At 42.9% G+C, this 17,693-nt stretch overlaps 1 protein-coding gene across 3 annotated transcripts in view; it reads right to left on the bottom strand.

Annotated features, from left to right (window-relative positions):
* Positions 1-14,895, bottom strand: part of Pcdh10 (protocadherin 10) — a 57,178-nt gene extending 42,283 nt beyond the window's left edge. For all 3 annotated transcript variants that reach the window (XM_021158028.1, XM_021158030.1, XM_021158029.1), the window contains exons 1-4: positions 11,416-14,895; positions 9,718-9,776; positions 9,104-9,210; positions 540-845 (exon numbers count right to left, since the gene is read on the bottom strand). In XM_021158028.1, the coding sequence (XP_021013687.1) occupies positions 540-845; positions 9,104-9,210; positions 9,718-9,776; positions 11,416-14,046 (3,103 nt within the window). In that variant the 5' untranslated portion in view covers positions 14,047-14,895. The remainder of the gene's footprint in view (positions 1-539; positions 846-9,103; positions 9,211-9,717; positions 9,777-11,415) is intronic.
* Between the last annotated feature and the right edge of the window lie 2,798 nt (positions 14,896-17,693).

The raw sequence follows: 17,693 nt of genomic DNA, 5'->3' as shown, positions 1-17,693 counted from the left end.
GTGAAAACTCAACATGAAGTCTACACTGCTTTCTAAACTTGGTCTAAAGTGTTTAACATAGTCAGATAAAATCGCAATTAGCTGATGATACCAGCCGATATCATTAGAAAACATGAGCCTAAGCCAGGAGACATAACTCAGAAATACAAAGCTTGCCTGGCACGCACAAATCCCTCAGCTTGATCCCCCCAATCCCTTGAATTCCCAAAAGGACTCCACTGATGAATTCAAGACACGGGTCCTCTACCTTTGGTTAGCCATCCACAGAAATCAAGTGAGCAAGGCTGCTACACTCTAGATAAAGAAGATCTGAAAATATTTTCTGTATAAAGCCAAGCATGTATTTTATTGTTAATAGAGCCCTAATAACATCAGAGCCCATCTTCCTACTAACTGTTCAGCTTTCCATCCTAGATTACTGCATAAACCTAAAAATAATCTTCATCAAATTCTTTTACTTACTCAAACTGTTTTCAGAAAATAGAATGGGAAACTTCACTTCTTAAGAGGAAATATGCAGGCTTCTGTGTGATACTTACTCAAATATGGTGGTTTGTAAGGCGCTCGTGTATTAGACAGCAATCCGTCCAACTCCTTCCTCTCCAGGGTGCCATGCAGGGCCTTCTCTTTGCCGAAAGTGGAGAAGGAGCGCTCTGCCCCAGGCTGGACTTCTGGAGGTTCAAAGACCTCGGTGTCTGGAACAGAGTCCATGCCGGGGACATGCAGGTTGCTGCGGTAATCTGCAGCCTGGCGTCCATCCGAAGGGACAAAAGAAGGCATCCAGCATCGGTCAGAGTGGCCCAGTGCCTTACATTCCTCGGTGCAGTTGGAGAAAAGATCCATACCTGAAAGAAGAGAAATCGTAGAAAGGAAAAGGGAAAAGACAAGGAACTCCAGATGTATTCGACGGTCGGGGAAATGTCAGGTAATGCAGTAGTGATAGATGAAGACATGTGACCAAACATGTTTTCTTTTAATCTGATGGAAACCAAAAATTCTTAATAGTATTCCCCCCATGTGATTTAAAACAGAATTTAAAAGAACAAAAAGGGATCTGCAAATCTAAAAGATGAGACTCTGTGGCAAAGATTCTCAAATCAGAAAACTGGAGGGGTAAAAAAAAAAAAAAAATGCCGGCTGTCAACATCTTAAAAGTTGAGGAAACAGTGAGTAGAAAAAGAATATTTGAAAATTCTTCTGCTATTTCTATAGAAATTCCAGCTACTAAGGCGTCTTAATCTACAGTTCCTTACCAGCGTGTTAGTTATTGCTCCTACTGCCATAGAGAAGATATGCCAAGCACTGGCAACAGTCAGTAGACTACAGACTTTGGATTTGAACTTTAACGGAAATACAGCCGAAAATGACAAACAACCAATGAGAAGATCTCTGAACATTCTACAAGTAGGGCAAGTATGGATCTTAGTTTCCTGAGAAGTAGGTTCCTAAAGGTATCAGCCTCTGGAACGCTGGCAATCCATATGCCTATAAAGTGCTTATTATTTACCACCTTGCACAACCCCCAAACAAATGACTATAATTAGTGTAGCCAAGGTAACGAAATGCAGTGGGAATTGGCTACAAATAATATCGACATATTCCTTAGTGTTCCTCTTTACATAAATAGTTGTCCCAGTCAATTATAAGTCAACTTATGTAGCAAGATTGAAAATGCTGCCACAAATTTGGCCACCCTCTTTAGACTGGGAAGACTGTTAAATTTTACCTGATGGTGGCCAAGAAAGTCTAGATCTTGAATCACATACAAGAACTGTGGTGTGTGTGTGTGTTTGTGTGTGTGTACAAATGTGAATGTGGTTGCAGATCAGATGGTATCCACTGTGTTTTGTTTGGGGTTATAAGGGATTTTTTGGGGGGGTCATGGGGGAGTTTTGCAGAGTCTGTCTCTGACTTGGACCTTGCCAATTAAGCTCTTCTGTCTGAGAATGACCTCTAGGGTTCTGCCTGTCTCCACCTTCCCATTTCTGGGACTGCAGATGCATGCAAGAACATCCATGGCCAAGTACATGGTATGTCCTTGGGAGCTTAAACTCTAATCCTCAGGCTTCAAAATCAAGCACTTGCCTGACTCAGTTATCTCACTAGTCCAAGAAGTTTTGAGAGCCGTGGAATAGTATCTAATACCATTTTGTCTCAATTGTTCTGATCAGGGCTTTGTCATACAGCCCAGGCTGACTTCCTAAGCAGTCTAGAATGGTTTGAAGCTCTTAATTGTTTTGCCTTAGTTTCTCAAATACTGAGGCAGCAATCCAGTTCCACCATGCCAAGCCTGATACACATTTGATGTGTAGCACAACACAGAAAAGAACTTTAAGCAAAAGGATCATTCCAATGCTCTTTGAAGCATACTAGTGCATTTATGGAATGCTTTAAATACTGATAAAATTTTCTGGTGTTTTAAAATTATATCAATTTTCTAATTAGTGTGTGTGTGTGTGTGTGTGAGAGAGAGAGAGAGAAAGAGAGAGAGAGAGAGAGAGAGAGAGAGAGAGAGAGAATGTTTATGTGAGTATATGTGCCAAGGCACATGGGCAGATCAGAGGACTACTTGTATAGAAGGTTTCTCTCCTTCCATGATGTAATTAGTAAGGACGAAACTCATCAGTTCATGTGATTTAGCTGCAAGGACTTTTTCCTACTGAGACATCTGGTAAGTATAATTTTGATTAATTTCAAATATCTAAAGCGTGATTAATTTATATCATAAAGTCTTTGAAATGCATGAAAAGCTGGGATTTTAAAAATTAACATAGAATATTTATTTAATGAGTACCTTTTATTCTTAATTTCACAAGTATCTAGAATTCTCTGAGCTCTCAAAGTAAGTTTTAGTGTTTCAACTGAAGTACTGTATTACACATTGACTTACATGCAAGTGTACTTGGAAATATTTAGACAAGATAATATTTCAAAATAATGAAACTTGTATAATTTCTACAATTGTTTTAGACTTAAATGCCATTAACTAAAAAATATTTTTGAGGAAACAATATCAAGTTATTTGCCATATATTAATCTCATTAAATAATGACTTTTCATTTTATACACTTTGATTATATCAGCCTATTAGTGATTGTTATTCACAAGCCTGAAAATGAACTACTGGTGGGTAATCTCTTGAGTTTAAATGCTGAAACTGAGATTACAAAAGTCTGACTTGGAACACAATGAAAATCCAGGAGATGTTTTCCTATACTCTATACACATCCTATTTCTGCAAGAAGATATGCATGTTAAAAAGAAAAATATCTGTGTTACATGTTCATATGGTATACAGGCTGCATCCCAGGAACAAGGCTTATATTTAATATAATATAGTGGTAGGAAAAGGAAGGCTCTTTTGTATCACAAAAGTCACACTTGAGAGAAAAATAATTATGTATAATTATTTTCAAGCTAAATTGGATCCTTTCTGTGCATGGTGTACAGAATCAACTAAGTATGGCTCATAGGGGCTTTCAGAGACTGAAGCTTACAAACCCTATATGGGTCTGAGCTAGGTCCTCTGCAAAGATGTTAATGTCATTAGGTTGGTGTTCTTCTGGGACTCCTGACATCGCTAGTTGGGGTATAGCTGACTCTTTTTCCTCCTATTGGGTTGCCTCATTCAGCCTTAATATGAGGCTGTGTGCTTAGTAGGATATATCTTGATAGGCCATGTTGGGTGGATATTCCTGGAAGGTCTTTAAAAACAAAAAACAAAAAACACAACAGAACTAGAATTGTGGAGAAGGGAGATGGCGTGAAGGACTAGAAGTGAAGAGAAGGGGAAACCGTGGTCAGTTGTAACATATAAGAGAAAATAAAAGTTCAAGATAAATTGAATAATTGATAGATCTTTAAGTTCAAAAAGTTAATTTCAATTGTTATATTCGATCATGGAAAGATAGGTACTAATGTAACATTTTCCAATTAATAACATTTTCTGAATATAACTGGTACATATAATTTTTAAATGGGCAAATACATTCAAACATATGAAAATAGACATTTTCACTTTTCATTTAGATAAATAGTTTGAGAATGAAAGAAAACACGTATCCCATTAAAGGTCCTCACATGGGGTAGCTGTTAGATGAATAACAATGTTCTTTTATCATTTATCATATTTTATGTATTCTTGTGCAAGTATTCATTGTAATTCAAGTTATTGTTACCTTAGTAATAAACTAATGTCAGTAATATTTCTCAATGATATAAGAAGGCATTTGGTAGATATTACTTTTATATATAATTGTATATTGAATTGTATATATATCTTTATCTTGCAAATAGGTGATTTTTTTCTACATCTGCTAATTACTACAGGCTGGTTAAAATTTCCTCAGAATATATAAAAATTTGTATGAACTGAGAATGTATAAAAAGTACAACATTCATGTTCTTGACAAAAAATTAAGGAATATTGAAAGATTTCAATAAATTAAGGAACATTGATCAAGTTTTCACTTAGTAAGAGAGAAAACTGTTAAGCAATGTTTTAAATGAATGTATGAACCAGTGGTGTAGGATGTTTTTGGCAATATTATATATCCTTATACATAGCCGGAATGGAAGTGAGGTCTCTCGAATAAGGCCTGAGTATTTCACCAGTTTTATCAGTAAAATGAGTGGATCTATTTCTCGTGAGGAAAAAAAAATCAGACATAGAAATGAAAATGAAAACCACATAATAATCAATAAACTTCAAATAAGCAACAGAGAAATTAATAGAAAATGGACATTTTCATTTGTCATTTAGATAAATAGTTTGCGATTGAAATGAATGTGTCCCATTAAGGTTCCGCACACAGGGGAGCTGTTAGATGACTAACAACGTTCTCTTATCATTTATCATTAGTCACATTGACCCTGTAACTTTAATTACCAAATACATAGAAATGCATTTAATGTTTTGTCAAAATGTGACCATATCACAGATAGCCGATTCCAGGACCTGTGATGTAAATCAGAAGCATTCACATTGTTCTTACTATTCTCATGACTCAGATTGAAGGCCCAAAATTTAGTAAGTTTAGCTTACTATTTTCTCTGTGGAATGAGTGCATTTACGAATAAACCTATTTTATGTGTACAGACAAGAACAACACAGGACACATTTTTATAATACTACTTAGCATTTGTTTATTATTCAGTATTCAGATACTATTGAGGACAAACACTAAATGTCTTAAATGTCTTAAAATGTGTAATTTCACTTGCAATCGTTATTTCCAATCATTTCTTTCCAGTCCTCAGGAATAAGCTATTTTGCAATGACAGCTGATATGAGGGACTGCCTGTTTTAAAAAGATAGACTCAGATACATTTTAAGACACACATATTTATATTTTACTCAGTAGCAGTAGATGGTCCTGCTTAAGGGAATTAGAATTGTATTTAATATGTGCTCCTTTCAAAACGATACTGTTTCTAATCAACCTTCAGTATGTGTGACAAAACAAATTTAAAGAAAACAAACTTCATTTTTTGAGAAAATTTCTAGCCATCTTTCTAAGTATCTCAAAGTATTTCAGAGATATTAACTATAGTTATAAGAATAGGCCAGGGCCAGATATTTATCATTACAACTAACATTAGTAAATAAAAAAATGCACATCAAAATTCTATTTCATCTTATCACGGCTCAAAACGCCTACAGCTTTGTTCATTTTCTTTCAGTATATTGACTTCTATATATTTTCCAATTATAAGTCTCCTTACGTTATAAGAATATATCTCATAGATTCGTCAGAAACTTGAACAAATATTTGTAAACAACTGAAGTGAATTCCCTTTATTTATAAGTCAAATCTTTATTTGCCAACATCTGAAATCTTACTGAAATTAAGAAACGATATCTGTAGTTCATGAAAATTAAGAATTCTCTGGCAGCTGTTGTTATCGTCCAATGGTTTAACATAATACATGATATGCTTTACCTATTATCTTTAAAATACTGATCATTTTAGTTATTTTATTTTTAAATTTATATTCAATAGTTTGCCATGCATGATGAATAAATATCTTAATTTTCCAACCCAAACAAAACAAAACAAAACATGTAAGACAAAGCTGGCAATTTTTAGTTGTTAAAAGTGACTAAATTACCCAGGATTCTCCTTTTAGCATATCTTTGGAAAGAGACAGGTATGAAAATAAATTTATAACTTATAGTATTTTCAAAGCATAGACATTTAATGAAGATCGGTTTCTTACAACAAAGTAGATTTGTGTAAATATACCTCAATTGTATTAATAATGTTTAAAATCATACAACTAAGATCCTTATTCTGAGATAGAAAATTAAATGCTTTAATATCCTGAGTTACTAAGGAAGCGTGGACATATTTTAAATCTATTTTTTTGCCCTTTAGCTGTGGTTCATCAGTTTCCCCTCTGGTGATGGCTTTCACCACATCTTCCTGGACCTCTGCCATATCTAACCGATACATCAATAGTGCACTGAAAAAAACGGAAAGCACCTTGACAAGGCTATAGAAAGCAAAGTGCCACAGAGCAGTGGTCAAGCCCAATCATTTTGTGCACGGAGCCAGGTGCAGTGGCCAACTGAGAAAGCTCATGTGACTCTCTGCAGCTGCCTTCTTGTCAGCAGCCTTTCTGTGAAGGTTTGGGACTGCTGCAGGGTTAGATAGCAGAAAAGCAAGAAGATGAACAGTAAAGGACACAAAATGGAAACAACTCAGTAAAGGAAGGATTTCATATGCAGATAAGTAAGTATAAGGTAAGGTGATCATAGAAAAGATTGAAGAAGTAAAAAAAAAAAAAAGTTAGACAAATTGAACAGGTGAAACAGTAGGCCTCATTGTGCACTGGGAAGAGAAACAGGCTCAGGGGAGAATTAGGGATCTTTAGTCTTTCCACTTTCACTACATTCATTTTACATTTTCACCTAACATACGTAGTGAGATTTGTTTAATTAGCTAATTTTGCAAATTTGGAAGATCACCATAAGTTGTCTTTACAAAGAAATAAATCACATTAAAAAAAAAAAAACTCATGACTTCTGAAATACTCCTACTCACTGTGAGGCTTATACTACAAGACATTAATATGGGTGGCAAAACATCACTTACTAAAAGACATTTTAATTTTATGCCTTCAGGTTTTTACTTTCAAAAGACCCAGAATACTTCTTACTATAAAATTAAGCATATTACCACTGATCAATTCAACACCAAGGTGCAATTACTCCTCACTGTAAGTGCTTTCTAACAACTGCAAAACAGCAATTATTGTGCCCAGTGCATTGTATCTACCCTGTTACCACTAAGCTGCATAAATGGAGTGGTAATTCTATATCACTTTTACACATTTAACAACTTAGATATGGGGGCAAAAAGTTCAGCACTTAGATGATGAAAGCCAAACATTGTCTTGCCTATTTAAAACGTGCTGCAGAACACATTTTAGCATTTTAATGATCCTTAAAAGTCTCTAAGATCCCAAATTCTTTGAAAGAATCATTAACAAAATAGCAACACTGTGCTGTGAAATAAAATAGCTCTCATGAAGACAGTCTACCATGAATGTCTGTGTAACAAATCTAGCCTTTCTTGAGAACTTTTATTCATTCCTTTTCCTTTGCATAGATTATTAGGCTCATTTTGTATTTCTAAGTGACTAGGCTAACTAAAATGCTCACTGGGACTCGGGTGCTACTTAAAGAAAAAGAAAGAAAACCACAAAAGGGAGTGGGTGGGAAAGAAATAAAATATATGCAAGGAAAGATGTAGCAGTTTTCTTATGCCAAACCTTTTGTTGTAAGAGGCTGGGGTTAAATTAGAAACTTGTGGAAAATAGAAACCGATAGTTCTAAATGTACAGTTTTAAAATGATAACAATAAATCATATACCACATATAGGGCAAACATGAAAGGGACTTTGTACTCACATATAAACTGCTGGCAAGATCTGGATTGTTGTCAGGATCCCAGACACTAAATAGATGCTCTGTTCACTTAGCGTGAAGGCCCGCAAGGGGCAGGGACCTCCGGGGATTCTTGGCAGTTCTCAAGTCTCATTAGGTCTGCATATTAATGACTTGCAGCAATATAAAGAGACCCTTGAGCAGCCTCTTTTTCCCTTTCCTCCTGCCTGGGTTTCCCAAGACTAAGCAGCCACAGATAGAGTACACATTAGCCAACTGAGAGGCTTGTAGCAATCCCTGCTGCCAGGCCCTACTGGGTGTGCGCTGCCCTTTGACACAGTGCCTCTGCACCATTCCCAGGGCTACCAAGTATGTCAAGGAATGAATACTCTCAATGACTAATAGTACCTTGAATATTAAAACTCCATCACTTTATGGAGTAAATCAAGGTCAAGTCTCAAGAGAAATAAGTGTCACCCAGAGGTAACCCACTGGTGACATTTTTCAGATGTTTCAAGAATTTCCCAGGCTTTCCCATTCCTTCATGTTTCAAATAAACACAGCATTAAGAAGAAAGAATTCAGCAAACATCTTTCATGGGTGAAATCCAAATGGGAGTAGAAAAAAAATCAAGTAATTTTATTTCATCTTAAGGTACATAGTTTATTTCTTATAGGTTCTTTTAGTATTAGTAATTAGTATTAGATCTTACACACACTCAAAGAACAAACACATATTTGAAATTTGAAGTAAAATGTACTTCAAATTTCAAATATGTACTTCCACTGTACTACACCTGCCACCTTTGGCCATTAGTTAGCACACATAAACCAATGCTTGAGCTCAGATTGTGATTATTTTCAAAATAGGAGGAGATCAAAGATGCCTAGACAACACTAATTATCAAATGTCTATTACTAATGTTCTGAAGCCCACAGACACCTGGATTGTAAACTAAAACCCATTTGTGACTTTTAACATCATCCCCTTCTCAAGTGATACTTTGTATGCAAAATACCTTTCTCTGGAATGCATGGAGTTTAGATTCTAGGGTCCAGTCCTAACCTCAACACTCCAAAGAGATGTAACAATTTTTACAACCTTCTTTGGAGCACACTGACCAATGGAAGACAGACCATCACCTAACTCATCATCCATTGGAGAGCTATTTAAATAAACAGCTATATAATGGGTATTTAGATCAACACTTACCAGCTGACTGGCCACGGTTGGTGACGTCATGATCACTGTCTCCCTGTTCACTGTCTCCATGACCACTGTCCTTAGAGCTTACTATGTCAGCTTCCTGGAATGCAGAACTAGAAACATAAAAAGGAGAATGTTAGAATTAAAGAAAAAAAAAAGTGAACAAACACAGAAAACATTCTTCTGCCACCACATGGTCACTAACGTGTGCTGCAGACTCTTGGATTTCCACATGAAGCTCATTTTTACCACTTAAATATTACTCCCTAAAAACGGAGCTTTCACAGTCAATTGCAACATGAAACGTGAAGTTTACACATTATTCTATGACTGGAGATAAAAACATGCCTATGTCTTTTTAAAAATAAGATATATATGAACATGTGTGTGAATAAGTCATGGAAGCTGGAAAAGTATTTTATAATTTATACATAAATGAACAGCATTGTATAGCCAACCATATAGAGGTAAATAAATTATGTAGAGTAGTTGTGCCTGCCTCAGTTTAGAATGCTTTATGCATTGTGTCTTTTCATATGAAACAACATACATCTACTTCCTCCTTATACTTGGTAGGAAACTTTTCACACACAAAACTAAGGATTGAAAATAGTTCATACCTGTTAACTCGGCGAGGTCTGTCAACTAGATAGCTGAGCTCTGCTCGCTGGTGTTTATTCTAGGAAAAAATAAATAAATAAAGAGCACTAAAATTCAGAGGGAACAACGACCATCCTGCTTCTGAGACTAAGAACTCAGAATGTTGGATTTAAGCACATGTATATATTGTGCTTAAGGAATTTTAAGGTTTTCATAGGGTCACAGCCTGGTGATTGCTGGCTAGGAACAAGAGAAATGTGTAGAGACATTTGAATCTAGATTTCTTTGATGTAGGTGATATGTTTTTTTCTTTCAAAACAAAGCAAAACAAAACAGACTTGCTGGCCCAGAGAAAATGTGTCTTATTTAAAAGGAGAATGCAAAAAAACCCAAAATAAACAAAACCCTTATACCTAGGTTTAATAAACTGTTGTGTCTACCATAAAATTACTCTAATCATAGTCTGCATCTTGTCTTTCAATAGTCTACAGAGTGTTTAAGTGGATACGGATGGACACAAGAAAAAACAGCACGCTCAATAAGAAAAAGTTTGGATATTTTCTCGAATTATTTTGTTGTTTATTTTTCAAAGTTACTTAGCATACAAGTGAGCTATACAAATATTCATGAAAGTCAATGAGTTATATCTTAGACTTAAAATAAGGAGATGGCAAGAGTGACTGTCATAACACTGCTCCATTTTCCCTCCAGAGGCCCTCTGCAAGCTCCCCAAGGTTCACACACCTTCCCAGTCCAAACTTTGCTTTACAAAGCTCTCCCAACTCCCCATTCTCCAACTTTGCCACTATGTCTCTATCTTTTAAAAAGAAATTGAAATTGACAAGCCAAATTCTTTGCTGAAGAAAGAAGCCAACAGTAGGCAATTCCTACAAAACAAAACCAAAACCAAACAAACAAACAAACAAAAAATAACAAAAAACTAAACTAAAAGTGGCAAGGAAGTAACTATTATTGAATGATATATTTAAGACAGTTGTTCAAGCTTTCAGTTAGTTTACTCTTACAGGATTCTGTGCCAAAGGAACTTCATTCAAATTCACACTGTGTGGGCATTCGGCTTCAAGAGCTTGTGTTAAAGCTGTCCAGAGCAGAATTGACTTGATGGTTGTGTTTTTTTTTTTTTTTTTTTTTCTTTTTTTTTTTCAGAGAAGGAACTGATCACTAAACATGCAATCCAATTTAGGCAACCATATAAAGTTAAACAATCTATTGCTTACTGGTACACGCGACTGAAAACAGCGATAAACAAACCAAAATGGAAGCAACTTTATTAACGCCTGGGACAGATGCAAAGAGAAAAAGACCTTTGTCAGTGATAGGCCCCTCCCCCCGCCACTTCCCTCTCCCGCCAAGCTTTTTCTCATATATCCCCCAGGTTTCAAAGAAGGCAGGACCATAAATGTAGTAGAGGGAGGAGGAAGCTCCAAGGTTGCAAAGAAGCAAAGGGGGTGGGGGGGAGTGTTGGGAGGGGGTAATGAAAATAAAATCAAAGGGGTGGAGTGCAGTCAGAACACAGAAGTTAGGTTACACACCAAGAGGTGATAAAAGGTGACCCCCATATTCTCCCCTTCCCTCAGCCACTCAAACACGCTAACACCTGAAAATACACAGTGCACCAGAAGAGATGCAGGGCCGGGCTAAAGGAGGCTTTCTGATGGAGGAGATGAGAGATGGTGCTTCTTTCCCTTCAGCCTTACCTCGTTGGACAAAATGCTTCCGTTGGAAATGATGTCTGGTTGCTGGTCGCTGTACCCGGTGACGATGGCTCCGCAGGGATTGTGCTCAGCATCTGTACTCCGGGAAGGGCTGCAGGGCTTCAGGAACATCAGGTCGGTCTTGGCGGACTCCGGGGTGAGGCAGACCTGATAGCAATAGTTCTGATTGTGGTGATGAGAACCGAAGCCTCCGGACTCCTCTACCGGCACCTGGGCCGGGTTGCTAGGGACGTTGGCGCTCTGCACCAACATGATATCTGACTTGCTGAGTTTCTTCTTGCGCGCCCGGGCTTGGCGGCCGCAGCAGGTGGAGCTCCCATTGCCGCAGCAGCAGCAGCAGAGGCAGCAATCGCTCGCGAGACACGTGTAGATGTTGAGTTTTTTCTCTTTCTGACAGCGCACAGCCAACACGATCATGGCCAGCAGGAATATGAAGGACACAGAGCCCAGGGCGATGATAAGGATGAGTGTGAGGTCCAGTGAAGTTTCCCCGCCGCCAGAGCGGCTGGGGCGCAGGTGCTCCCCGGACCCTCCGCCTCGGTCCCCGCCCCCGCCCTGTGGCTCCACCGCTCCATCCACCAGCTGAACCACCAGGGTGGCTGTGGAGGACAGGGGTGGCTGCCCGTGGTCGCGCACCTCGATCACCAGCTCATAAGGCCGCTGGGGGTCGCGCTTGGCTGGGACCCGGCGCGCGGTGCGGAGCTCTCCGGTGCGCCAGTCCAGTCGAAAGAGGTTCATTTCGTTGCCCCGCACTATGCTGTAGGTGAGCCTGGCGTTCTCGCCATCGTCCGCGTCCACTGCGGCCACACGAGTGAGCAGGTAGCCGGGTTCCGCAGAGCGCGGCAGCACCTCGCGGGCTGGAGTCCCGTTGCGCCCCGGAAGGGGCGCCACGATGGCGGGGGCGTTGTCGTTCTGATCCACTATCAAGATGTTGACTGTGGCATTGCCGGCCAGCGCCTGGGGACTGCCGGCATCCCGGGCTTCTACTTGAAAGCTGAAGTCCTTGATCTGCTCATAGTCGAAGGATCTCAGGGCGTACAAGTAGCCGTTGTCTGAGTTGATGGACACGTAGGTGAAGACACTCATTCCTTGGATCTGGCACTCTAGGATAGAGTAGGTTAATTTTGCATTGGCCCCTTCGTCGCGGTCCGTGGCGCTCACCGCGTAAATGTAGGCACCCGGCACATTGTTTTCTGTCACATACACGTCGTAGACAGGCTGGCTGAAGCGCGGCGCATTGTCATTCACATCTGACACTTGAACCTGGATCGACTTACTGGTGGAGAGTGCAGGCTCGCCCCGGTCGCGGGCCACCACGGTCAGGGTGTAGGAGTCCCCAGCCTCTCGGTCCAAGGGAGCTTCGGTCACGATAGTGTAGTAATTCTTGAAGGAAGACTTGAGGCGGAACGGCACGTCTCCCAGAAGCTCACACTGCACCTGCCCATTCTCCTCCGAGTCCCGATCGGTCACGCTGAACAGAGCCACCACCGTGCCAGGGGCCGCACCCTCGCTCACCGCCTCTTTCACTGTGCTGAAGCTGATCTCTGGTGCGTTGTCGTTGGCATCCAGCACTCTCACTAGAACCTTGCAGTGCGCAGGCACAGCATTGGGACCCAAGTCCTTGGCTTGGACATACACCTGGTACACTGGGCTCTCTTCATAGTCCAGCTCGCCGCTCACCTCCAGCCGGCCGGTGCGCGGCGACAGTCCGAAGAGCTCCCGAGCCCTGGGTGAAATGTGACTACTGAACGAGTACACGACCTCGCCATTCTGGCCTTCATCAGGGTCGGTGGCATTAAGCTGGATCACTAGCGTGCCAGGGGGAGAATTCTCTGGTAGGGAAACTGTGTAGACGGGTTGGTCAAAAGCGGGTACATTGTCGTTGGAGTCGAGCACTCGGATAGTGAGCAAGGCCGTGCCAGTACGCTGCTGCTGGGGGGGCAGGCCGGCTCCCCCACCGCCTCCCCCTCCTTCCCCTCCTCCTCCCCCTCCTCCCCCGTCCACCGCGGTCAGCACGTAGCGGTGCACCGCTTGCTGTTCTCGGTCCAGTGGCTTCTCCAGGACCAGCTCGGCGAATCGGTTGCCATCTCCCTGGGTCTGTACGTCTAGCGAGAAGTAGCTATTTGGGGTTATCTCGTAGTCTCGCAAGGAGTTGGTCCCCACGTCTGGGTCGAAGGCGCTCTCCAAGGGAAAGCGGGTGCCTGGCGTGGCGCTCTCTGAGATCTCTACTGTCAGGTCGGGCTCTGGGAAGGAGGGAGGGTTGTCATTGATGTCCAGCACTTCGATCTCCACTCGGAACAGCTCCAGCGGGTTCTCCAGAAAGACCTCCAGGTGCAGGACACAAGAGGGGCTCTGCTTGCAGATCTGCTCGCGATCTATCTTTTCGTTTACGTACAGAACCCCGGTCTCCAGATTGAGGTCCAAGTAAGGGGTCCGTGAGTTGGCCACCGTCTGAAACCTGCGAGCTGAAAGTTTTGTAATGTCCAAGCCCAGGTCTTCGGCGATATTCCCCACGAAAGTGCCATGTTCCTGCTCTTCCTGCACAGTATAATGAAGCTGGGAAAAGACTCCGTCCACCATCCAGAGCAAGGCAAAGAATAACAGCACAATCATTTCCAAAAGGAAAAGGAAACAGCTCCCCTGTAGCCAGCCAGCCACCCCGATCACCGCCCCCCAACCACCACCAAAAAAAAATAATAATCTAAAAAATATAAATAAGTGTGCTGCGTGGGGGGGGGCTTCTGTGGCTGTATTAAAATTTTGATTCCTTTTGCTTCATTTTAGAGCGTTTCCAAATCCAGCCTCATTTTTCAATCTTAGCGCAGAAAGGGTGACAGATGTCCCCTATGCTCAGCCGTAATCTTCCCACTGACCAATTAATAAAATAACGATCATACAATAGTCAGCCTCCTTTATTCCGACAGTGTTGGCGCAACGCGGCGCTGGCAAATCCCAAAGAGGAAATTTCGATATTTCAAGACTGTCCTAGGTTTGTCTTCCTGCTGATGGGAGGAGAATGTGGAGGAGGAAGAAGAGGAGAAGGAGGAAGATGAAGAGGAAAAGAAGGAAGAGGAGATGCTGCCGGCACCACTGAACATGCCTCTTGATATCAACGGCTGGCAAACGCGAGCGGGGTTAAAGACAGCGAGAAATTTTTTTGCTGGAAAAACACGGAGCCGTTCTGCAGCATAAAACTTTCATTCTTTTCATTTCTCCGGATGGACGTTCCTCTTGTCATTTTCTTCCCTCTGTCTCTCTTTGCATCTCTTGGCTTTCATAGTCTTGTGTCAGTTCTCAACTTCACTGGCTCTCGCTTTGCCGTGAACACAACCAGAGATTTCTTTTCTGCTGTTTCCTTTGCAAGTCTCTCTCCCTCTAACCTGCCTCTTCTCCTCTCAATCCATCCTGCCTCCTGCTTCAGCCCCAATGCTTGTGATCTCGGCTGGCAGTTTCTGAGCTCCGAGCGCTCCGCTTCTCTGTTTTTGCGCAGCGCCCTCATTCTGCCAACCAATTGCCGAGGAGCACCACCCACCGAGCGACTGTTCGTTGGCTAAAGTGGCCGTCAAGTAGTTACGTCACGCGGCAGGCAGGAGGGGCGGGGCAGAACGCTCGCCTTGGCTGCGGGAGTGAGTGTGAGTGTGAGAGCAAGAACAGCCCGCAGGTCCCGAGGCGCTTGTAGGGGACTCTGCCGCGGAAAGTTCCCAGTCCCCAGCCGCAGGTAATGGGCAGGGAATAAGAGAGGTTCCCCTGTTTGCATCAGCAAATACGAAAACATAATAGCAACAGCTGCGGTAGCCTCTCCAAGGAGCGGGGTTTCCAGTGACGCTAACATTCTTTTTTTCCTTTAAGGTGTTTTCCCTCCTGCTGATCGTGGAAAGAAATCACCAAGAAGAGGGGAAAGTTGCCCTGGGGCCGGTAGTCATGTAGGGGTTACCAAAACAAGGGACTCTGGCAGAGATGCGCGCGGACAATTTAAATGCCAGCATAAAATGGCATGTGTCAATCAAAGCTAGAGGGTCAGAAGGGGAGGTGTGGGAAGGATAGACCAGGCTGCAAAGGGAGTGCGGAGGTGAATTCCCCCTAAAGCGGAGGGATTCAGACCAAGGGACTTGGGGCGACAGCTCCTGTAGACGGGGAGATGGTTGGACGTCTACCCACCTAATGTCTACCCACAAAATGCTTGCTTACTAAATTAACTGGTTTGGGGACATTGCTTCGAACTGTGAGTACCCCAGTCAAGGACTGGGGGCTTCTTTGTAGTTTATGCATGGGAGCCCGCCATCGTCAAACCCACTCTAGGGCACCGGAGACAGCACCACCCATCACAGCGAGGCGCTAGCAATATCCCTGCGCCTCGCCTGGCCCCGCGCCAGGCAGCAGTGGCGAGCGCGGGCTTTTCTTTTCTTTTCTTCTTTTGCCTGATTTCTGTTTTAATAATTTATTTTTCTTTTACCCTTGGTGATCCATCCCTGCCTCCATAACTAGAGGGGGTGTGGGAAGAAGGTACATGCCCAGCCCGGAGACAGCTCTATGGAGAATGACCGTGGGGTGGCCGCGAGGGCGGGCGGGCGGGGCGGTGCACACGCACACGGGGCATAGAGTGTGCACCGCTGCGGGAACCCACCGACACGTTTGCACATTCCTGGTGCTGGCCCTCGTCCTCGCTGGCCGGCCGCAAGCCCAGCTCGGTGCGAATCCCTGGGGAGCAGTCCCGGGATTCTGAGCCGCGCGCCTGACTAGCCACGGGTATCCACACGCCCAGTTCCCGGGAAGTTATAAGGCGGCGGGAACGCACTCTCCGCTGCTGGGAGAGCCCGCTGAATGCCGGTCCTTCAAGGATAAATATCGAAGAATACGTTTTAATACTTATCAACGTGCTGCCCGCAAGGAATAGGTTGTTTATTTTCCGGAGGAGCCGTTTAAGCCAAAGACTAGAATGACTCCCTAGAGGCTTCCCGGTAATGAATGACCCAGGAGTAACGCTACAGCAACCGGAGGGAAGGAATGGTACCACCCCTCCCCCTATACTGCCCTCCCCTCCTACCCCCCCACCCCCCGCCCACAAGGTACGCTACAGTGCTTTCTGGAAAGAAATTAGGAGTGCGCGTCCCCACGCGTGATTGACAGCGAGGCGTGCTCTGACCACTCTGGAGAGTCCGTGTTTAACGGCCTGTTCCCCTACCCCTACCACTTGCCTCTTGCGGAGATATGGGTTCTACCTTTAAGAGGGTAGGTGGAAAAGGAGCCAGCAAACATGGCTAAGCCTTTTCCAGCTGCATTGAATTGACCATCCGCCAAAACCAAACCGCTACAGTTTAAAATGATTTTAGCGTCACGTCTGCGGCGGAAAATGAAGCGGCAGAGCAGAAAAAGGACCTGTGGATCAATGAAAAGGGGCTCAGAGTGTATCCGAATATTAATACACTGTAGCCATCTGTGCTTCCCGCCCCTCCCCCTCCCTTCAGATCTACAACATTAAAATGCAATTTTTCTAGCACCCCGAGCTGACTTATCCGAAACTCTGGGCCTTAAAAAAAAATCCAAACACGACGGTAATGCTTTAATGTGTTTATTTGTACGGACGGAACACTTGTGTGTTTGCATGTTTTCGTGTGAGAGACACGCTGCGGAATGACAGTGCAGATGTGCTGGCGGAGAAGGTTTGTGTCTCGGAAAGGAGCTTGAAGTTCGAGCTGACTTAGGGCGTTTGCAGAACGCCAGCGAGCTTGCCGAGGTGGAGATGATAACGTGAGGAGATGGCCAGATTTCCCTGTAAATAATCAGTGCATCCACTGTAACACTTGAGCCGCCTTTTTTTTTTTTTTTTTTTTTTTTTTTTAAATGGTGGCAGCTGTGTTTGAATGGGGACCATTTCCAGAAACGTGGGTTGCAGGCGTCTCCTAGCGGCGAAAGCGGCATAGGGCAAGTGAAATGATTTTTGCTGTGGAGCCCGCCTTCTGCCTTTGTAGGGTTTGCCTGCTGGGGGCTCTGCTGCATTCTGCAGGTCACGGAGGCCAGAGTCCAGGCCACCAACGCAAAGCCAGGCTTCTCCACCGGTCCTGCCTCGCTGACTTTTTTGGTCTCTGAGGTACCATCCCCTGGACTATAGGGGTGACAATGGAGTTTTCCTAGCCAAATAAAAGCGACCCAGGCCCTCTGCCCTTCCTAAGAAAACTCAAGCCAAGGAGAATTGCAAGGGCAGTTTGCTTGCATCCAACATTTGCAGGTGGGCATTATAATAACGTCTTTGAAAGAAACCA

Source organism: Mus caroli, chromosome 3, assembly GCF_900094665.2.
Source record: "Mus caroli chromosome 3, CAROLI_EIJ_v1.1, whole genome shotgun sequence".
Taxonomy (NCBI): Eukaryota; Metazoa; Chordata; class Mammalia; order Rodentia; family Muridae; genus Mus; species Mus caroli.
This window is presented reverse-complemented; position numbering and strand designations above follow the sequence as displayed.